Source organism: Hoplias malabaricus, chromosome 4 (assembly GCF_029633855.1).
Source record: "Hoplias malabaricus isolate fHopMal1 chromosome 4, fHopMal1.hap1, whole genome shotgun sequence".
In the NCBI taxonomy this organism is placed as follows: Eukaryota; Metazoa; Chordata; class Actinopteri; order Characiformes; family Erythrinidae; genus Hoplias; species Hoplias malabaricus.
In genome coordinates, this window is record NC_089803.1 from 19492791 (window position 1) to 19516578 (window position 23788).

Below are 23788 nucleotides of genomic sequence, written 5' to 3' on the forward strand. Positions count from 1 at the left end.
CCCACTGAATCACTAGATCTTCACAGGGGTCATTAGGCAGGCACCTCCCCTCGTAGGTGTTTCGCTGAATTAAGCCCACAACACCTCCAGAAGGCTCAACAGCTTCCCAGACCCACCCCCCTCCAAGACAGCTTTACAGTCCTACCTTACCCTTAAACATCAACAACCGTAAATCCACACTGCCCTCCCTGGTAATAGGCTGTACTGAGCCCCACTGGCACCGTTAATGCATGCTCAGTGCCACCAGTATCATGTGACCTTTACATGCTACATCACTAACCACTACAACAGCACCTCTACAGTGCATTTCCCCAACTAGTCTGTGCTTTACTTATCCACAACCACTGACTAGATTTTTCAGCTGTTTCTGATAAGTCCTTCACAGCTGCCCTTAGTTTTCGGCCCCTGATGCCGAACTGCATAAGCAGGGATGTGGCCGACTTGGCTACAAATCCCCCAACACCTATCCCCACCAGCCTTACATGTGCCTGCCACCAGCGTTCCCTCACCTCAGCCGCCAAGTCCGCAATCGTATAAGGGAAAGATTACAGCTATAAACTGAATTAAATCTGTCTAAAGCCATTACAAGTGCAAGCTGTTCAGACAGCACATGAATAGCATCAAAGTAAGCCTCGGTCATTCCCTTCTGAATGTTCCTCGTACTCTACTCCTGCATGCTTCATGGGTTCTTGTTACCACTTTGTATCTAGCAAATACCTGGCAAATACCCAGAACTGCCCCGCTGCTCATGTACAGTGTAAGACATGTCAAACTTTGACATTTTTTCCAAGTCTGTCACTCTACACATACACATTCCGTGCAGGATGTCGAAAAGCTTGAGTATTCTATTCTTTAACCGCATGACCTGACTTCATAAAATAACATTCTCTGCCCTGTCACCATTCAGACACCTGCTGGCACTGTGAAACTGGACTTCATAGTGGATACGGGTTCATGTGTTTCTATCCTTGCAAAGTCTATTTACTTGGCTAATTCCCATGCCACACTCCTACAGCCACCCACAGCCCGACTGGGGACCTCCTCTCCTGATCCGATTACTATACCTTGCTGTTTGCCTGCGACTGTCTCCAGGGACGATATCTCATGCCCCGCTAGCATCTTCATTGTCGAACCTGGCTGTGCAATCCTTGGCATGGATTTATTAAACGGCTTACATCTTCGGCTTACAGCAGGTATTTAAGGTTGTGCACAAGACAAGGCTTTATCCATAAAGTAAATATCTCTGACACCACGGCTCCTGTCAGTCAAAAACTGTGTCGCTTACCTCTGTCTGTGATAGATGCTGTCTCTGCTGAGCTGGAGTGCTTACTTTGAGAGGGCATAATTGAGAAGAGATGATGCCTCAACCTGGGGATCATAGATCATCCGAATGTGGCGTTTGAATGTGTGTCGATCTCAGGGAGCTCAATAAAGCCATTGTTATAGACAGCTATCCACTGACACACAGGGACAAGTTGCTTTCACAGCTGAGAGGGGCCTCCGTAGTCTCAGCGATCGACTTGCAGAGTGTGTATCATCAGGTTTTACTTTACCCTGACAGCTGGGATCTCACAGCCATTATTACTCATGAAGGACTTTTCAGGTTTCGTTGGGTTTCGTATGGATTGGCTTTGGCACCGGCTGCCTTTTAAAAGATGATGGCTACAAACTTGTAGGGCCTACCAAACAAGGCCTTACGTAGTTTGGCCCATTTGCATTTGTCCATGCTGGAAGACTAAGCTGTCTTTCATGTCAACATCCTCCTAATATTAAGCTATACTAATATGAACATTTTATTATTTTATAAACACTCACTGGAAATCTGGCAACTACGTTGCTTTGTAGGAACAACATACATGTCTTCAATAAGCTATTTTTTTAGGTATAAACAAGTATCTTACAGTAACTTACTGCATATAACAGTTATTAGTCAGATAATTGTTTGCCATGACAAAGAATTACTATTTCTACTCAAAACTGACCAGTTGCTCCTGGATGAGATTACAATTTTTTCTCAGGGCTCAATTTTCTCTGAACTGCAGAGGGTCTGTGTCGCTGTCAGGGGAACACCAAGGGTTGGCATTGCTGGCTAAAGACATTCATTGTTTGTTTTGTTTTTAGTGTTATAATAGTAGTTGATCTCATAAGAAACAGTTGAGTGTACTGTAATGCCATGTTTCGTAATAGTTGCTTATAATTGTCCAGCTACTTAACTGCTGATATTCTGGCAAATAATGGGGCCAAGCCAATCTTTCAAAGGGGATAGAGGGGAACGTTTATACTATCCTCATGTAATCAAACATACAGAACATAATGTACTGCTGAACTGGTTACTGGATGGAGATCAGAGTTTGGGACAGTTCAGCCAAGGCAGGTACACCTTCAGTTTTCCGACTTTGGCTGATGCTTTTGTTCTCTCATATTCATATATTGAAAAGAATCTGGCACGTGTTTCCAAGAAAATGGCATCTGCAAAGTGACATGGGCTTTCTGCTTGAATGTTACATTTCATACTATATGCCTTAGATGAGGCAGGATGTAAAATGCTATAAATGTTTTCATCCTTACATAGTCAATATTAAATAACAGTTAAAACATAATCAATGACAGCAGCTCCCACAAACACTATGAAATTGAACTTACCTGAGGAAAATCTTTTCAAAAACCTTGTTGTACTTTTGCCTAGGGTTCATTTCTATCAACAACAATCCGATCCACACTCCCTATATAATGTCCTAACCAAGTGAACCTTACAAATAAAATGCCCATATGTGTGAGTAGCTGCATGTTTTCAGAGAAAATAATGACCTGTAATTCACTACAAAAAGAATCAAACATAATAAATGTTTTTTTTATTATTATTATTATTGTTGTTATCTTTCTGTTTTTATGTTTCCTGTTCGTCTGTCTTCTGAGGCTTGTATTTCACAGACCTCAGTTGACTTTGGTAGATGGGATATTTCAGGTTTAAGTCCAAAACTCAAACTTTGGGGGAACTACAAATGGATAAATCTACAAAATATATAAACTAATAATATATAATATGTATACTAATGACCGTGCATGACCCACAGCCCCACAGCTGCCCCTAGGGTTACTGGTAATAATGTTCTGTAAGTGCCTCAAGGTGAAGATACCCTATGTATGTTTACTCATTAAGCACAGGCTCAGTCTGACACATTCTCACTCAGGAGGCCACCCAGGTGCTTGTCTAAGTCCCTTATCATCTGTAACTGCTTCATATTTTTAGGGACATGCTGGGTCTGGGTGAAGGCATAGACTCAACCTGAACTTGGCACCAGTCTACCACAGGACATCACACATTCATCCAGTCACTGTCACACTCACAGCTATGGACATTCTGGCACATCTAATCTCTATTTTTTTTTTTTTTTTTTTTTTCCCCAGGGAGAACATGGGGAAAGTTTTATATATATATATAAAGTAAAGGCGTGGAATTTGACTGGGGGTGCTCAAACTTGTCACTCTTTGCTGCATTAAAACTTAAATTTTTGGGGGGAATTTTTAACACTAGGGTATGGGACATGGTTGTGAGAATTTACTGGCTTTCAATGAGGTCTGCTGATCTCAAAAGCGACTCACTGAGTTCTGTCATTCTAGAGAAGGCACTCTGCTGGAAGCTGAATTTTTACTTATTACACTCAGGGATGTTTCAGGTTTTGCAGGATACTTCAGATGTAACATATTGAATATATGTTTAACATTCACATAGACAGCACAAGAGTCTCAGCCCCACTGAATGTCTTCAAATAGCCGGACTGGCTTTTTATAAACAGTGCTGATGCTTAAGGAAAAGACATAACATTTGTACAAAAGCATAAATATATTTGGAGGATGCGGGCATCGATCCCGCTACCTCTCGCATGCTAAGCGAGCGCTCTACCATTTGAGCTAATCCCCCGATGCGCCACATAGCGGACATAGTCCTTCTTCGTGGTTTAGTGCAGGGCCGCTGCTGTAGTTCTGCGGCTAAAGGCCAAGCGGAGGATATGAACTGCGTGGCGCAGCGTTAGCATCGAAAATGTCGACTGGCGTAGGAAGTGAGTAGCTTTTCTACTTTTTATTACAAATATACGATAGCTGCGAACTTTATGATCAACAAAATACGCGTTTAAGCCGTGAAAGTTCGTTAGTCTTTTGTTTCTGTGTTTAGTTACTGCAGAGATTTAACTAAAGCTACAGTCGCTCTTGGTAACGTTAACGGTAGCTTGAAGCTAACAATAAGCTACGCTGAGCACGGACGTTACCTTCTGAAGTCGTTTTTTATTATACTGTTTATTGTTGCTAGTCTCCTTGTGATGTTAGGCATTTAACGTAAACTTATATTGATTAGTAAGGTAGATAAATGAATAAATAAATAAGATAAACTAAAATAGAGGACCCTTCATCCGAATTGTCCCGTTCCACCTTAAATGGTGCTTCCACTCACTATTAGAGTTAAGGTGGAACGGGACAATTCGAATTAGGAGCGCAGCGTAGTGATACTTGATTAACCTTAATTGATTCTCGGCGCTTGAATTACTACATTAAATGAAATATACACGTACATGTAGGGGGGGGGGGGGGTTATAGTGCATTAGCAATAACTGTAATAACTGACATTTATGGACTGCTCTTCTTTGGCCGAGGAGAGTAGCGTTATGGTAATAAGTGTGGGTGGTGTGGGAGAATATATCATGATACTCCAAAGCGTCTAAACGATATACAGTATGTACCACGATATTTTGAAAAATAAATATAATACTCTAAAACATCAATTGAACCTTTGGGTAGAGCGATTTGCTTTATTCAGCATTACACTGCTGAATAAGTTATAACTAACAGTTGCCACCTGTCACAGAAATGTTGAATCTCCAAAATAATTTTACCGAAGGCAAAATCCTTTATGTTGCTCCATTTTTTTGTGGATTTTTAGTTTACTGCAGCTGTCCTTCACATTTTGTGGAAATTTCATAATGAATGAACCAATAGACATGCTCCAGAATTACTTTGAATTAAATTATTTTACATTTAATTCCATTGAAAGCTAAGAAGGTTTTTTCCTTCTCCTACAAAGTTACTATTTTGGACAGCAACAATATAAAACATGTTCTAAGCAAGTCTGGTGATGGTCTGTTCGTCTTGACAATTGCACCATCAATAGAGCAGCTGGTGTTTTCAGATTTTAAATACCAAAAAAAAAAAAAAAACACCATCAACTTTATTGTAGATACTTTTTTTTGCCAATGGCAATATTACGTTCTCTGGTAAATGAAAAACTCACTGAGCCTGTGTCCTTAAAATATAGTCAATATCCACAGCATGCTCAGATAAAGGTCTTGTCATTGTTGGAGTGAAACTGTTAAACCATGGACCTTTTAATTTTTTCACATCATTTAAAATGCCAGCTGCTATTTACAGTGCTCTTTACAAATTTCTTGATGAATGGACACATAGAAATGGTCCAGAAGTTCCTGTTACTTGATCTTGCATTTTGAAAACTTAGAATTTTCCCTTTCTCTTTCCCTTAAAAGTAAAAATTACTTTTTTTTTTTCATTTTGATCTGATATTACAAGTAATATTTATCTTGATAATAAAATTGATTCCATTAACTATCATTTTTATTTGTTTGCCCACATCCATGCTGTTAGTTTGAGGTTTTGTTGTTGTTGTTATTTTTCTTTCACAAAGTATTCAGTTTTATAATGACACTATGTTTTTTTGACTAGAACACAAAATAATGTCTCTCGGACCGACAGAGCCATGGTCTGTCCGGGAGAAACTGTGCCTTGCCTCTTCTGTGATGAGAAGTGGAGATCAAAACTGGTAAGGCTGCCTGTAACTATTGCTAAAATCTGTGTTTTATTTTGTCTATTTTATTTATTAGTAGAAATCAGAGTATTAACATCAGCTGAGATTTAAGTTGTTGTATAAAATATCCAATGCCAAATCCATTAGAGCTTCACATAGGTACCCAGCTCGCTCTCTTCCTACCAGCAACCACCACATTTCTGCTGTCATTTGTCATTGAACATTTAAGTATCTTACACCTAAGTGCTAAGGCTGCTGTGGCCTTTATAGGATCTGATCAGCAACCAAATTTGAATGTGCCACCGTACATCTAACTAATGCTGTTTGTCAGTAGAGTACATATCACATTTGATATTATATCAAATGTTGATAATCTCATCTACACTTATGGCCTGAATCTGAGGCAAACTTCCTTTTTTCTGTCTGGGAGCTTTCACAGCATTTAATTAGTTCAAGCTGTATGGGACACAACTGCCTACACATCTGTAATGAGTTTTTAAATTGCAATTCAACTGATTTTCTTGTGTTTTTTTTCCTCCAGGGTGTCTGTCAGCAGAGCCATCAAGCCGTTCTCTGAGCCAGGGCGGCCTCCAGACTGGTTTTCTCAAAAGGTACTTAAAAACACTGCAGTGCTTACAAGGTGGACATTTGCAATTATGTGTGTCTGGTGTGTGCTGTCGTCACAAGAAATATCTTGTGGACAGTGCAAAAAGCCCAGAGTTTAGTTATTTTTAAACCCATTGCTTGTATTACTAATGCTGACTCTGTGTGATTTTTCTCTGTAACCCTCATAGCACTGTGCTTCTCAGTATTCAGAACTGCTGGAGACCACAGAAGCCCCCAAGTAAGTATCACTGTAGACACACAGAGGCATGTAGTTTTCTTAATTTGAAAAAATGTTGAGTCTGTACATGAAGCCTCTACGAAAAGTGCTCAGTGATTGGTGGGAGCAACTATTTTTAAAGTGATATCTCATTGTTTTCCCAAATTTTTCTTTATAATTCTTTGTAAATTTGTTGCATCAGAAGGGAGACGGGCACCTCCTCCTGGGGGTGGCAGATGGCTTGCTTCGCAATTTTGAACTCTTTTTTTTGAGTGCACTTCGTTGTTGGGAATGCGATAATATTGTTACTGTTTCACAGACGGAAGCGGGGTGAAAAAGGAGAGGTGGTGGAGACCATAGAGGATGTGATTGTGCGTAGACTGACTGCAGAGAGGATTGATGAGCTCAAGAAACTCCTCAAAGACACACAGGAGAAATACAGGTTCCAGAGTTGACCTTTCATTTTTGACTCTACAAGTTTTTTATGCAGTAACCCTAACATCCTAACGGCTTCCGGTCTGTGTTCATTATATCGGGTTTGTGTCACTTTAGACCCTCAGTATAAAAATCGCTCTCTCTTATTTTGCTGTTTGTAGGAAGCTGAAGAAAGATGTGGATTTGATTCAGGCTGGGCACATGGACTCCAAACTGGAGGAGCTGTGGGGAGAGATTGAACAGTAAGACTCTTCTTCAGTTACGTCTTATTATCTCATTACAGGACCTTCATAAACGACTTGTTTGTGATTAATAATGGTTGTTTGTCCAAGATATGAGTTAGTGTGATATGAGGCTGTATTGCTAACTGCTGTCTTATGAACATGCATGGCAGAAAGAAGAAGCAGGACGAGGAGGAAGCTGAGCAGAAGAGGAGAGCAACAGAGACTGCCTATCAGGGTAGATTCATATTTAATGCGTATATGTGGACCTTAACTAATTCAGAATTTAAACCAGGGCTGTCCAATGTGCCGATCGTGATCAATCAGTTGAACGCACGATGGCAATTTGGATGACTGAGCCTCATTTAAATAATGTAAATCAGAATTTCTTAAATAATAATATATAATTTCAAGTATCGGTCCACCCATGGGTCGGCAATTTATAATAATCCATAAAACCCAGTCATCCACCAGCCCTTTAAAGGTATATCATCATGATCTGTCCTCTGGAAATAGTCTCAAGTCAAGAAAGTGTGGCCATCCCTGCTTTACATCAGTCTGTCAGACATGTACAACAGGGGCAATGAAGTGCATAGCCATTTGTCTGTGTTCAGTCATAGTAAAATATATATATTCATGATCTGAAATGATAAACCAGTATGAAACCGTATGGCTGCAGCCAGGTCAATACAACTGGACATTGGATGTCTTTCAGTCGGGTCCCAGTGCAAACATTCTAAAGTATTTGGGTAGTGCACAAAACTCAATTATACCAGACTTTTTTTTGTGAAATGTCAGTCATAGAAATTGACACCGTACTCAACAATCTGTTTCCCTCCCGTATTTCTGCAGCACGCCAGGCAGCAAAAAACACACCAAAGAGGCTCCCTAGCGTAACTGTCCGCTCCCCACTGGGGTCCAGTTCACCCAGCATGGACCTCCCACATCCTGATACCCCTCAGCTAACGACAGACGATTCATGTCCAAGTCCAATGGTAAGTGAGTGGTCAGAGAAGTGACTATTATATTACAATAGTAATAGTACAACTGTAGGGCTTTTCCATATTCACTCCACTTGTATGTAGTCTATTGGCAAATGCCTCTGCAGATATAAGGGATTACAGAGATTTGAGGCTGTTGTTAATCCACTACCTTCCATCGAATGAACACCAATGTTTGCAAACAGATCTGTCATATTTTTAATAATACTGTTTTGAACAGTCCGACTAAAGAAATGTGAGGGAGCGGGGATGTACACTTACAGGTTTACAGTGTAAATGTAATCAAATTAGCCTCTTATATACATTTTTATGTCCATCTCCTATACAGGCTCCAGGAATGGCAGTGTTCATGCCAGCTTCTGAGCCAACTGGACCAGGGCCTAAAGAAGGTAGCCTAAGTGCTCTAGTAGACGAATCTCCTCAGAAGAAGCTCCTAAATCAAAAGGCCACCCCACCACCCTCCCCTTTACTCTCTGAGCTGCTAAAGAAGGGCAACCTCCTGTCTGCCAGCCCCAGATTGGTAAGCATACGGCAGTGGGAGGGTTGAGTTACATGTTATAGGCTAAGAGAGCGGGGTAATAGGGTTAGGGATATTGAAAAGTGTTAGGGCAAACTAAAGGGGTGTTGGGAGACGGCTGAACAAAACATTAAGGGACAGGTGAACTTTGATTTTGAAGACCATACTTTGAAAATTGCAATCAGAAAACCAGATGATGATTTGTAATCTTTTATGTTTGCATTTATACTCCTGTCTCTGATTTTTTTTGTCTTAAAACTAATTTCGAAGGTTGTATCCAATACTTAGCAATCATGTGGCCATTGATTCTCTAACCAGGGCATAGGGTATACTGCAAGCTCTTTCTGCAGGAAATGTATCTTTTGTGGAGACATTTTTAGCAAAGCAAAAGCATGGTGTAAGGTCTTACAACCTGGAGTTACACATGATTTTTTTTTCAATAGCATGTGTTGTTGTAATCTTAGCATGTCAGATTTAACAACTAAGCGTTGATGTGTTGTGTTAAGGTGGTGGAGGGCGAGGTAACTACAGCTCTCAGTAATGGAGCTCATGGTGTGGAGGTTCATGCCCCTGCTGCTGCACTTCCCATCAGCCATGATGTCTCTACAGGTAGATGCTTTACACATACATTATGCTGCCTTTATATTTGTGTTTAAAGGGTCAACATTTCCTGAATATTCGTATCCTGAATGGATGTAGAGTAGTGATGTTACTGTTGACATTCTGTTGACATTCTATGTTGCACTTCATACATATTTCCAGGTAGGTTTAACAGACATGAAATGATTGCGCCATCACAGGTCTGAGAGCTGTGTAGGATGAATAAATCTAGGATGTAAAATGGATACATAAAATTATTTGATACAAAAAATTCATAAATGAATAGCTGGGAAATGTAAAAATACAAAAGATAGAACATGGGCGATTGTAGGTGTTGGTACCTGCCTACGTGTATCTATGATTAGTTTGTGTGCTTGTGTGCATGTATGTTTTATTCTCTTCTGGAATTAAACGTGGCTTTTCTGTGAACTGTGCTTGCAGATCTCAGATTGTTAATCAATTTGTCTTGGTAATAGAAGTAAATCTCAGAATCAGCGCTGCGCTTTTAGTGTTTGAGTGTGTTTGTAGCACTGTGTATGTGTCTCTGTGTCAGATGCGCCCACATTATCCCGTCTGTTGGAGAGCACGCCCCCAGTCCAGATGCCAGCCAGCACTGAGCCCCCTAATCCCCCCACTGTAGCCCCCCCTGCTCCAGGACACCACTATATACCCGGCACAGGTCTATGTCTCTCCCAATCTTTCTCTTTCACACCTACTTTCTTTTTCTGCCTTTTTCTGCTTGCCAGTTTAAAAGACATAGTTGGACTTAAATCAACATGACTAATGAGCATGTTGACATGGAGCTAATGCTGAATGGTGGTTAGTTTTACTTTTCTGGAAGAACTAGCTTATAGTGTTTAGCTTTACTGTCGTTTAAATCTCAATCTGTATTTCTGTTCTACTGCTCATTTCATTGGTTTCGTTTTCCCCTTTAACGTACTGTACATTGCCTGAACATCACGCTCATTAAACTGGACTCATGCCTAGACATGCATTAACGTAGTACCTTGCTTCTCAACCCTTGCCTCCCAGGCTTTGTCAAAAACTTAGTTCCTCATCACAACCCAAGCAAACAGGTCCCTTCTTCACAGTGAGGGTAAATTGCATGTTGGTGTGTGTTTTGCAGGAGCCACAGTGGCAGAGTGTCCTGGCCCAGAGGCAGTGCTGGCAGAGCAGCCAGGCTCAGAGCAGACAGAAGGGAGAGAGGGAGAGCTGGTGGAGGAGGACCTGGTGGCTGTGTCTTACATGGGGGATGAGCTTGACTTGGAGACTGTGGGGGATATTATAGCTATTATTGAAGAGAAGGTAATGCATGTCAAATGCAAACATGAAGACATAAAATAGAGACTTTTTTTGCAATTTAGCTACCTATATTTCAATACAATTGTACTGTAATATACAATAAGAAAATATTTATGTTGTAACAATTAAGAAAAAAAGAGGCCTTAAGATTTAATTTATTCTGTGCAGACAGCCTTGTGAGTTGTCTTTTTGTAGAGTGTGGTAACTTGCTGCTCAGACTTTTTGTTTTGTTTTGTTTTTTGTTTATTTTTTGTTTGTTTGTTTGTTTGTTTTGTTAGAAATAACAATGTCCAAAGAAAAACATGAATCTCCATAATAGTAATTTTATAGGTGAACGAAAAAACCTTTTTAACTTTCAGTGAAAGTGAATGTAATGTATTTTGGAGCCTTTCTATTCGTCCATTCATCAATTTTGCACATTTTAAAGGATGGCTGCTGGGTTGAGATGATATATTAAACTAAAAATCGACAAAAATGGAGATGCATGTTTTTATTTGGATATGGGCATTTCATTAACAGGTTTTGCTGACCTCTATATTGCCCCTTGTGTTTTCTGGCATTTCTGTTTATGTAAGAGTGATCGTTGCCAATACTTTATCCACTCGCTCTCTTCTGTTCTCTGTTTTTATTAGCTCTCTATTTTGGAGCCATTATGTTGGTTTGTTTTTAAAGCAATGATTTTATTTTATTGTATGTTTTAAAAAAGAGTGGGGTTTTTAAAAGGATTTATTTATTTATTTTGATTATTTAACATTTTTAAAAAAATATTTAATTCCCAATGTCTGAATATTCTTAATAAATAAGGTTTTGATGAATGGTCAAGTGGCAATAAAATGGTCTTAAAGTGACAATAGTATTGTTTATTACAGTTATTTCTGGGACAAGATTTTGAATAAAAAAGGCTATTATTAAAAGCTTAATTTAATGTGAGCCATAGAATCAGCTGTGTATTCTCTGCAGTTATATACCTGAAGATGAGCATAGATATGTGTTTGGAATGCTAATTGGATGTGGTTTTTCTATGAGTGTCATTATCTAGGTGTGCAGTAATACTCATTCCCATATTCTGTTTGTTCATTTCTTGTTTTCACTGACTGTCACTGTCTCTCAGGTGGATGAGTCAGTTGAGGTTTTAGATGCAGCAGCAGTAGAAGCTGCTCTCTCTCTATGTGAGGAAGCTGTAGCTGGGGGACACGCTCTTTCTGGCCCCTGGGAGCACCAAGCTTTTAAACCGGTCGAACCGGAGCCTAGCCCCCAGCCCAGGGTTACTCTGGGAGCTTCTGTAAATTTGCCTGTCCCTGAACCTCAGGATGGGGAGCCAGCAGTGACATTAGAGGAGGTGAGGGAGGCTGGGGGACCTGAAGTAGCAATGGGAGAATCTGACCCTGCAGCCCCACCAGAAACAGGACAAACACAGGGGTCTGAAGTGCAAGAAGCTGAAGAGAGAGAAACAGAGGTGGACAGAGGAAAAGAGGAGGAACAAACAGAGAACAGGACACCCAGCCCCACACTGAAAACTGAGAATGAGGAGTGGACTCAGCCTGAGGCTGAAACACCTTGCCTTGATTCAGAGGACAGCTCAGCATCCGTAAGAGACACAAAGGTAGTGCTACAGAACACGAGCATCGCAGTAACAAACCAGGATTGTTTTATATTTTTAAATAAATATTATCACAGTTTTTTTTTTGGAAATTATTACCTGCGTAATTAAATGGCATGTTAGACAGATGCAAGGTATTTGTAGTACATGTTCTCTCTCACTCTGAAAGGTGAAGCAAGAAGATGGAGGGAGTGAGGTGGATGCTGAAGAAGGAATGGAGATGAAAGAGTGTGGAGAGGGGCCATATCTCTCTGAGGTGGACCCTCCGGCCAGTGAAAGTGAAGATGGATATGGCACCAACTCCCAACGATACACCACAGCAGATTCTACAGCCAGTAGCCCAGCCTCCTCTCAGTTGTGGGTTATTAATTGAATTAGGATTGTGATAAGCCACATTCACTTACTTTTTTTACTGTGAATTTCTGTCCTTAAATATATATATGTTGTCTTCCTTGTATCTATCAGCTCGATGTGCAGTGAGGATCAGGAGGCCTTACAGGCTCAAAAGATCTGGAAGAAAGCCATCATGCTAGTGTGGCGGGCAGCAGCCAATCACAGGTAAGGGATTTGGAGCAGCACTGACCAATTGCAAATGCTGTTGTATGGTTTTCTGAAAAGAATTAGTCTCTAATACATTTTAGTTTAAGGTGTATATTGTGTTTTGCTTAATGCGTTGCAGGTATGCAAGTGTATTTCTGCAGCCGGTGTCTGATGACATCGCTCCTGGGTACCACAGCATTGTACATAGGTAGGTAACCAACATCTACACTGTGTTCTGAATGGCTCCTTATTGACTATTCCCTACATTACACACTAAATAGTGCACTATTATAGGATTCAGGGGGGTAGTGAACAGTTTCGGACACTCCCTCATGCAGGGTTTTATCACATAGCACAGTGGATTGTGGGTAACCACTAGTGTTTATGGGTTATACACGGATTGTCCACTGAAAGCCCAAAATAGTGCACCACATAGACACAAGTTTGGACGCAGCACTAGTCATAAATAGTGCATGTGTGAGATCTACTATACTTGGAAAATGTTTAGGGTTTATGCCTTTATTGAAAGAAAATCTTAAGATGATTAAAAAAATAACAAGATGATGCCATATGATTATTTAGCTTGTAACCTAGATACTATCAGGATGCTTCAGATCAGTCTTTTCAGTATTTCATCTTTCCAATATTGTGGTAGTGTGGTGTGTTTATTGTGGTTACAGCAAGATGGAAGCTCCTAGTTTAAATCTTTGTTAGCTTTGTTAGTATTCACACAAATCTCCTCCTAACAGGCCCATGGACCTGTCGGCTATCAAGAAGAACATAGAGACAGGGCAGATTCGCACCACAGCTGAGTTCCAGCGAGACATCATGCTGATGTTCCAGAACGCAGTGATGTACAACAGCTCAGACCACGATGTCTACCACATGGCTCTGGAGATGCAGCGAGATGTCCTGGAGCAGATCCAGCAGTTCCTGGCCACCCAGCTCATAATGCAGACTTCAGAGTCGGGAATCAGCGCCAAGAGCCTGCGGGGACGGGAGGCTAACCGCAAACAGGACCCTAATGATAAGGTACTCCACACACACGTCATTTAGTCTGGGGAGGAATGACCGGTGGCAACGGAACCCTATGGAGATGGTTGAAAAAGTAACCACACTTCCCCTTAAACACAGCCACCTTAAAGCCCTTTGCTAAAGTCCCTGTCAATATGGGTAGTGTTATTCACGCTAACCCCCAGTCTCATATATGTAGACCCTGAGCCCAGCACACAAAGATTTAGAGCCAGAACCAGCTGCCATGCCCAGAAGGAAAAGAAACAACTCCAAACAAGATGCTAATGAAAAGGTCAGTGAGACTAAGCACACACTCTTACACACAGACACTTCTGAAGGCATCAACAACCAAAGCAACTGAAAGCTGACAAAAATGGTCAAGTGCATCTAAGCATTTAGTTGCTGTTTGCTTCTACTGGGTATGAATAGCGAGTGAGATTTCAAGGTTTGAAGCTTGATGGCAACTATGCTCCAGAAAAGCTCAGGAGTTGTTTTATAGCCACAATTGTGCACTCGCACTCTGTCCATCTTACAACATTGTGAACCACAAGAGCTTAAATTCAAATTTATGCACATGTACAAACCTTTTATTCAGGTTATGTAACTTGGTAAGAATGTATTGTTTGTTTTGTGGTACTTGAAAATGTCAGTGACTTTCTGGCTGCATCAGCTGCATGACTTGTTATATGCGCATGTCTCTGTGTGCTGTCCAGTCATGTGTTCTTGAAAGTTCCTGTAACTAATGGAAATGTGCACACACAAGACCTAAAGCAAAACAACAGTTGTATCTTCATCCCTAGTACGGTTTTCAGCCTTTTGTCATTTCCTATTGTGTGCCTTACCGCAGGTAAATTATAGACACTCTTGAGGATGTTACAGTCTTCGGTGTAAGCTCTGAGTGGGTGTTGATGTTAAGATGTGTAAGGGTTGAGATATACTTGCTGTTAACTACCCATCCACGTAAGCATCATGGCTGCCTTGCATATCCTGGGTCTGTTTGGTGCTTGGGTCATATGCATGGTGCAGTACATGCGTAAACCGTAGGGGGCAGTGCAGGGGATCAACAGCATCACAATGGCAGAAGGTTTTGAAGCAGGCCGTGTCAAAGCTTTCTTTCTCTGGTCTGCTCTCCAGTTACAAGTGTAGCACACAGGCAAGTTTGGGAACATTTACGTTCACGACTCAGACGGCCTACCCAAGCGCATGGCCAAACAGCAAGTATATCTCTGCCCAAAGGCATCTCATCACTCTCAAAAGTAGGTGGCGCGAAAACGCCAGGTCAAAAATATAATTCTGCTGAAATGTTAAAGGTTTTAACGTTACGCATGCGTAAATATCTCTCTCGTGAGCGCAATTGTGAAACCCGCGAGCAGAGAGACAGGAATTGTGTCCACACTCTCTCTCAAACTGTCTTTTCGTTTATTCTCAAATGGTTTTACTCCCTCTATTGTTTTCCTCGAGTGACAATCTCTTTTCCCTCTCACACTTTCTGCACTCCATAGGATTTTCCACTCTTTGGTTTTCAAATGTGTGGGGTTTAATAGTTTGGGGGCTGTCCCAGGGCAGTTGCTCTCAGTGAATGTTTAGGCTGATATTCCTTGTTCTGTGACTGCCCACCTCAAACTCTGCATATGACCAGCCTACTAGGAGAAGCCTTCATGGCTCACAGAGCTGCTGTTTTCCCCAGGACAGCTCCAGAGCCATAGATAAAGAGTCAGGATAGGGTCATAATCCACTGTTCACAGCAGGTTCAGGTCATAGTAATATGTGATTATACATGTGGATTGTTGTTCCCTGCACAAGACATTAGAAAACTGAGTGTCTGGGGTTTGACTCTGAATCATTTGCCAAGTGTCGATGCCTACATCCAGATGCTCAAAGAATCGATTCATTTGAGAGTCAACTCCTATTCACTAGCTACATTTACTGTATTCTGTCTACTCCCACTGTACAGAGACACCGTGGGACAGACTTGAAACTATATTAATAATGATTCTGGACACTGCTTAGCCTCCTATTTTCCCCATTTAAAAACAAAAGTCAAATGACCAAGGTATATGTCCTCCATGTCTGTTTTTCTGTAGAAGGCTTCTTCCAGTAGGTGGGCCTAATACAGTCTATGAGGTGGGCAGTCACAGAGCCAGGAGACATCAGCCAATGGTATTCACTGAGAGAAAAACGGCCCTGACCCCAAACATTTTAAAAGGCGAGCACGGAATATCCTCTCGAGAGCAGAAAGAGGCAGAGGGAAAAGCCTCATGAGGGGATACTTTTAATTTAGAGAGGGTAAGAACCATCTGATGTCAGTTAATCTAAAAACTATAATTAATCAACAAATCTTGATCTCATTTTCTATTCCACTGTCAACATTCAAAAATGTACCTGCAAAGATAAGTTTCTTATATTGTAGTGGAAAAAAATCGAACTTGATACAATCGCGTATTCATCTTATTCTGTATCTGCCAGAATCATCACATGCAGGGGTTGCCAAATATGTTTTATTAATAGATAAGGAAACGATAACCAGAATGGCCAAATTTCACTTACCAGAAGTTTGCAGGAACACACATCTTACCCTCAGTGAACATGTTTATTTATTTAGTGCCACTGTATATTTTAACATTTATTAAAAATATGGATTGTAGTATAAATTTGGAAAGGATCAGAAAATATAATAATACATAATAGGTCCGTCAGTCCCGAGTTACGATGCTTCGTGATTACGACACATCTCCCATTTACTGTATAAAGCCTTGTTTTGACTTAAGTGGTTTTGCGTCGTAAACGTCATAACGTGAACTTCGTGTGTGTTGTGCGCGGCGGAAGAATACACGGTCACGTGGCTCGGGACCGAGGAGGATAGGTGTCGTAAGTCGAGGACCCCCTGTATATTATTAATTCACAGTCAGATGCATGAACAAGAAGATCACAAGATATAGGCTTTAAATCGACCGATGAAGTCTAATAAACACTTTTTATTTATCTATGTCAGAATAAAGAAAGCTAGGGTGCTAGCTCTGCTTTATTTTAATAAACAGGATTCTCAACACCCACGACTTACTGAGGCAGAGCCACAAAATAGAGAGTTTCATTCTGCTAGTGGTCCACGTCTCAACCAAACAATAGCACTATTATAGTAACCTTTTTTGTTCTTTATATTTATTTTCACAATTCCAATAAGGCCTTGAGCCAGCGGTCTCTGTGTCAGTTCTGGTTTCACATATCACAAAAAAAAGCTTAACAAGTTAAAATGCTGAAGAAATTCTAAGGCAAATGAACTTACTTCTGATACTGATGCAGTAACCACACTGTAATCATAGCAACTGTTGCAGTCTGATGCTTTTGGAAACCGTCCACTTGACAGGACTTGTAAGAGCAGTACAGCACAGCAAACCTCAAGCCGCTACTCTGTGACAGAACGGGTATCATTACTCACTCCAATAGTTAACATGATCTAGTCACTACATGGCATTTGGGAAACTGGGCATGAACAGATTTTTCACACCATTGTAGACTGTTATGTGCGTCAGTGCCATGGTCATTGTTGAAACTACACAGTCACAAACATGTCAGATACATTCTCTCATCATCTCTCAACTCACACTAACAGCACACTCCCACTCAAATCTTCTTACTCAGATTTATATGAACTCTATACACTATTCTCTCCTACGTCACATGTCTAGGATTTCCACACACAGAGACATAAGGAAGAATCAAATTTATAAACACACACAGTACACGTAAAACAGAAATCACACAAATGTCTTTCTCTCTGTTTCAACTTTTTTTTCCACCCCATCTTTACCTGAGCTTGTCTGTGTTTGTCTACAACGCGCTGTGGACTAACGTGCGTCTTCGTCTGCTTTCTTCCAGTGGTCTGTTGCACATGTCCTGGATATGAGATTCCTAGTTTGATTTATGTTTAGCTACTTCCCTTGCTGCCTCCCAAAAATGTTAACAGTCCAAAGAATGAATGAAAGGGAAACTATACCTCTATCAGGTGTAATGTTCAGTGTTTTATTCAGGAGTCGCAGTTAGAGATAAGCAGATGTTAAATAATATTATGCTTAATATTTTGTTCTAAAAGGTTTGCCAAGTAGTTTTATTTTACTTGCTACTAAAAAAAAATTGGAGATAATTTTTTTCTCTAAAAAGAAATCTCCAAAATGCAGAACCACTAACACTTTATTGCTGCTAATAAATATATAAATGTAGGTGTGTCTTTTAGTCTTAACACGAAGCTTAGATCGTTCTGGTGATATTAAGTTAGCATTTTTGTGTGAAGCATCGCTAAATCCCAATAGTCCAATGCCTCGTGTGCTGTCCATTGTTGCAAATCTCTAAAAGGCTGTTTACTTCTTTAATTTGCTTTGACTCTCTCTGTGAACCTTGTATGTCAGTGTTTAATATTGTTTGTTTCTGTAGATGTATGTGTGTGCGCGAATATATGTAGGACTCTTTTTTTTTTTCTCACTGCTGTTTGTCCTCCTACAGGACAGTCTCCCCATGGCCTCTCCTGCTTTCCTTCTCTCTCTCTTTGTAAGTATCCAGGTTGAAGGTCACGGCTTTGCTCTCTCTGTCTCCCCCTGAATCCTGTCCTCCTTTCTACCTCTCTCTCTCTCGCACACACAGACTCACACATCTATTTTCATGTTTATACATAGGTTTAACAAAGCAGAGTCCTTTTCCACAAGAGAAGAGTCACTAAAGCTTAGCTCCGTGGTGCCCCGTTAGTTAAAGAGGTACTGGTTTTGAACGGGGGTACTCACAGTTTACTCATTTTTCAAACATTACTTTTTAGTAGCGCTCGACCGATTTGTCATTTTTGCGATGATGTCGTCCAACGTTAGATTTACGTGTGTTTAATCATCAAAACTCACACCTGTGAAGTGCCAGTGTTTTGAGAAAGTTGCCAGTGACATCTGTCGTTAATTTGAAATTGTTTATTTACAAACATTAGCGTTAGCATTGCTTTTAAAAGCAATTAACAAAATGACACTGGCAGTATTCGTTTTCAACAGCCAGATTTGCTTCTTAAATGTTATCTGTGGCTGTTGCCGTATCGGTCGGGCCCTACTTTTTGCTGTAAAAAATGTAGCACTTTGATATTTTTTGTCATATAAGTGAACGACAGGTAATTTTGTAAAAGGTTACATGTCAAGTTTTTGGGCTTTGTTTTTATTTTGTTTCTCTCCATCCACTTCTCTTTTCAAAACGTGTTGTTTGGCCAGTTTTCAGGGTGCACGGTCTGGTGTGTTAGGGCTGCCAAAGAGCAGTTTTCTCTGTATAGAGAAGCTCATGCCCTCGCCTCCTCCTCCCCATCCCTACTTTTCTGTTCTTCCAGGACGGAGGCACCAGGGGGCGCCGCAGTGCCATAGAAGCTGACATGAAGATGAAGAAATGAGGAGAAGATCAAAAACAAGAACCCATAAGGCTTTAAAGGGTTAAACTAAATTGCCTAAACCGTATCTGACTGCGGGTTCAGATGGAGTTAATGTGGACCAGATAAACCCGGACTGGGGCTCTGAAATGGCATAAAGTTTGTTGGCGAAATTGATCCAACACTTGGTTATTCTGTAGTGTTCAGTGAGGAAAAACTCAGATTTGTAAAGCTTAAAGCTTGTTTTTGGTTTATGCTTTGAGCTAGAATGTACCATTACACCTCACCACGTGACGAACATTAGGAACTGTTATTTCACCATCTCACCGTCTGAATGTTTCTCAGTGTGCGTTAGCACCTAGGACACAGCTGAGCATCGGCTGCAGAGGACAGATCACTTAGGCCTAATCTGTGTGTAGAACCAGTGTGATTTATCTTTTTTTGTGTGTGTGAAGGTGTTTTGAATAAAGGCTGGAAAGGTGTGTATGTTTTGTTAGACTTGAGCAACATCAGCCTGCATACAGTGTTTTAAAGAACAGCTACATGGAACAGAGTAGGGTTAAAAAGAGGAAGATTCTAGAACTGCAAGAATGAGGATCAGACGGTCTAACAGTGAGTGCAACACAATAAGAACATTCTAGAAGTGTGAAAGAGGAACAAACAGAACAGTCTAGAATTGTGACCAAGCACTCGAGCAGAGGGTGAATGTAGGAGGAGGTGTGTAGTCAGAGGGTGTGTCTCACCTGGTACACACTGATCTCTTTTGATTGGTGGGGAGCAGTTCTGGTTAAAGCTACAATCAGTATAATTCTAGTTTTTGTGAGAGCTGTAAATTGAAGCATCTTATGTCTTTAAAATTCTGGAAGTTAAATGGTGTTGGGAGGTAATGTCTACTGTAGCCTGTACTGATTGTAGGTTTGACAGCGTAGAAATGGGATGGCTCCCTTTATGTAAAAACATACTCAACAGATCTGAATTACATGTATATTATCCTTTTCTACTGTTTTAATTTATGTGAGTTAATAAAATATTTAAAATCAGTTGCTGTGTTTCTACAGAGTTTTTCCAGAACTTATTTGGAATCACAAGTTCAATGATTTGGCACAAGTCCATTCATTCATTATCTGTAACACTTATCCAGTTCAGGGTCGCGGTGGGTCCAGAGCCCACCTGGAATCATTGGGCACAAGGCAGGAATACACCCTGGAGGGGGTGTTTAAAAAAACCACATTCACACCTACGGACACTTGAGTCGCCAATCCACCTACCAACATGTGTTTTTGGACTGTGGGAGGAAACCCACGCAGACACAGAACACACCACACTCCTCACAGACAGTGATTTCACTGACCTACTGTTATCTATTGAAGGAGTTTGTAAAGCACATGCAGTAGTGCATGTTAAAGTAAAAACAAGTCAGAAACAAGGATTACTTAAAAAATGTTTTAATATTTAAGTAAAGAAACATTGACAAATACAAAACATCTTTACTCAGAGACAAGGCCAGCTCACCTCTGCAACTATGGAAACATTTTCAGGAAAAAAAGAAAAAACCTGAGACAAATTAAGGCAAAATAAATACAAGATACGCTGTGCCGTTAAATCATTTTTCCCCCGCAGTGTCCTTAAGTAGGAACATTGTGCACTACATACTTAACAGTGCAAAACAGTGCATTAAAACATAAATAAAATAATAAAATAAAACATGAACACAAATGCTTTTATCCTCCAACTAAACTCAATCCACGCTGTACAGTAGTGTTGACCTCCAGAAGAGCATCCGAACATTGTCAGGACAGATATTAAACTAAACCAACAAAGTGCAAAATGCTTGTAACCTGCTTACTGTGTGTAAGCAGAAAAAAAATCCCTAGTTGTCCACATATTGGTGACTGTTAAACTTGGTTATTAATTGACTTCCAATCCTAACACCCTTTACACCTCACAACTCAGAAAAGGCTCGTTAATGATTTAGTTAAATAAAGGGACATTAGACGAAGGAATAGGGAGGATGAGGGTGCTTCAGGACCAGCATTGAAACAACTGTAGTAGTGTGAACCTACATAGGATACCTTTAGGAACCTTCTCCAACAGGAACTCCAACTTCTCCTGGCTTAAACACCTAACAAATCTTTATATCTCCAGTCTTGCCCAGTCATGGTCGAAGGTGTGTTAATGTGTTGGGGGGGGGGGTCCAGGACTAGGGCTAAACACTGATCAAGCCCATGTTCCAGAGACCTGTTCATTTCCAGTGCAGTGTGTTGACGTACAATCATTCTTCTCAGCTTCTCATGGCTGTTTTTAATTCATACTTATATTTAACCATGGCCATAATACAGACGCATGAACGCCAGTGGGCAAACTACATTTTCATGTACGTTAAGTGAAGATAAGTTCACAGCCTCAGAGAATGTACACTTTACATTTAGTCCGTTTCCCCTCCTCTGTGTTAACATCAGACAATAAATAAAAATGGTGCACTAAAATCCACATGGTTGATTTCTAGAAGTGATAGTTACTAATCTCTAAACCCCGTGCCTCAATCGTACACGCACTGTGATGCGACATCGTGCCCACGCCTTGAGGTCTGCTGTCAGCAGTAGTGTATGATGGTGGGGCTGGCGGAGGAGTACAGTTTCCTCTTGACCAGTGTGTAGTCTGGCCGCAGTCTCACGGCCCCGTCAGTCCGCAGCAGGTGACGGAGCGGTGGCCAGGCCTCGCGTTCCTCCCGGAGCAGTACAGAGAGCTCAAAGGTTGGGGTGAGGCTCTTCTCCATGACCACGGTGCCCAGCCTGCGTGTCCCACTCTGTCCCTCCAGCAGCAGGTGGATGACAGCCCCACGGAGGCCACAGGGTTCAGCCCCGGAGGTGCGCAGCAGGTCCCTGGACACGCGTGCCATCATCCCCACAGGAACCAGCAGCTTACAGCAGCGCAGACTCTCTGCCTTTGCCGAGACCAGACACTGCTCGATACGAGCCGTTAGATCCCGTTTAACCCCAGCCATGTCCTCCTCATCTTCCTCCCAGCTGCAGTCCGAGGAGAGGCCTGGAGGAACACAACATATTCAACCACGTTAAATTAGCGATGACACTTGATATTAATTTACTACTTTGACTCTGTCCACATCAATAGCTTCAGGATATTGTTACCCCAGGCCAGCTGTGTAATTTGCATCAAATACAGTTTTTAAACCTGCCAAAGCTGACGGTATCTACTGAGCTCACCTTTAAAACGTTATTTCTTTAATGTTTTTTATATGAAACAGTGTAAATGTTAAACACTACAGTTTTTTTAAACTGAGGCAGAAGGCGAAACCGAGAGTGCAGAGTCAGCTGGTTTGTGAAACCATGAGTGCGTCGTTTCACGTGTGACGCCTCTATCAGCTGATTTCCTCAGCCGTGGGTGGGAAGTGTGGACACAGCTGGTCGTGTCTGGCTCCTGCTTTAAAATAAACTCGAATTTAGAAACAGGAACGTAATAGAAGGTCGAATTAAAGACCGAGTTACTGAGTTTCCCATTCCACCTTAAACTGGGGCGCAGTTATTTAGACTCCACCTTGGCACCTGAGGCTTCTATCCCAAGGCAGTCGCTCAGTTAAGAGTCTGGGGCTATAATAAAGACTAATACTCACTAGAGAAGCTGGCCGCTTTCCTCAGCCCAGAGCGGACCCCGCTGTGCTCTTTGTCGAGCCTGAAGAACTTCTTCAGTCTTTCGGTCAAGTGGTCCTCCTCCTCGGGGACGGCCGAAAGGCTGTGTCCGAACACCAGCGCCTGGCTGTAGACCATCTCAGAGACGTGCTCCCTGCGCTGCTCGGTGATATTACACTCAGTGGTGATTTCGCGCGGCGCTCCGAATTCTCCCCCTTTAACTTCAGCTCACTCCAAGTTACGTCCATCAGAGAGTGTTCTAGAACCCCAGGAGCGTTCTATGCCGCGGCTCGCGCTCGCGCTGCTTTTATCACACACCGCTCGGCCCCGCCCCCACGCCATGCTACGCCACGCCCCCCCGGCGCTCTTGCGCAATCACCGATAGAAGTTGTATCAGCCTCGGCCCCGACTCGGCTGTCACACGCAACACTCTGACATCTTACATTTCGTTTAGTGAAGAGCTACTCCATTTAATTCAGTGAAAATTCACTCCATTTTTCAGTGGAGATTCAGTTTAATTCTGTGAAGATTCACTGTTTCATTTAATTCAGTGCAAATGTACTTCTTCATTAAATTCATACATTAAATACTCACTACTCCATTTATTTATTCATTCATTTCACTCGGCGGATTCCTTCATTTTACTCCGTGAAGTTCCTTTGTTTAAATAATTCAGTGAAGATTCATTCCTTCATTTAATTGATTCGTTCCATTTTATTCAGGGACGATTCACTCCCTCATTTAATTGAATCGTTCCATGTACTTCAGTGACGATTCACTCCTTCATTTAATTGATTCGTTCCATGTACTTCAGTGACGATTCACTCCTTCAATTAATTGATTCGCTCCATGTAATTCAGTGACGATTCACTCCTTCATTTAATTGATTCGTT

General features: G+C 41.3%; 2 protein-coding genes and 1 non-coding gene across 7 annotated transcripts; 1 reads left to right on the plus strand and 2 right to left on the minus strand.

Moving 5' to 3' along the window:
- Positions 1-3849: 3849 nt before the first annotated feature.
- trnaa-agc (transfer RNA alanine (anticodon AGC)) lies at positions 3850-3922 on the minus strand. The gene has a single exon. It is a non-coding gene; the product is annotated as a tRNA-Ala (tRNA).
- A 19-nt stretch (positions 3923-3941) lies between these two features.
- brd8b (bromodomain containing 8b) lies at positions 3942-20267 on the plus strand. Of its 5 annotated transcripts, XM_066667953.1 has the most exons (20): positions 3942-4061; positions 5731-5827; positions 6354-6423; positions 6607-6656; positions 6955-7077; positions 7232-7312; positions 7465-7529; positions 8144-8286; positions 8621-8812; positions 9316-9418; positions 9963-10088; positions 10536-10714; positions 11823-12314; positions 12481-12668; positions 12777-12869; positions 12991-13059; positions 13601-13883; positions 14065-14157; positions 18363-18407; positions 19213-20267. In XM_066667953.1, exons 1-20 carry the CDS (start codon positions 4043-4045, stop codon positions 19270-19272), a joined length of 2571 nt encoding a protein of 856 aa, XP_066524050.1. In that variant the 5' UTR covers positions 3942-4042; the 3' UTR covers positions 19273-20267. The 5 variants fall into 5 exon arrangements, with proteins under 5 accessions (XP_066524050.1, XP_066524051.1, XP_066524052.1 ...); XM_066667954.1 differs by lacking the exon at positions 18363-18407; XM_066667955.1 differs by lacking the exon at positions 14065-14157.
- A 469-nt stretch (positions 20268-20736) lies between these two features.
- On the minus strand, positions 20737-23158 carry si:ch211-39i2.2 (DNA damage-inducible transcript 4-like protein-like). Its single transcript, XM_066669135.1, has 2 exons — positions 22880-23158; positions 20737-22293 (listed from the first exon to the last, which is right to left on the minus strand). The coding sequence occupies exons 1-2, from the start codon at positions 23031-23033 to the stop codon at positions 21842-21844; spliced, it is 606 nt and encodes a 201-aa protein (XP_066525232.1). The 5' UTR covers positions 23034-23158; the 3' UTR covers positions 20737-21841.
- Positions 23159-23788: the final 630 nt, after the last annotated feature.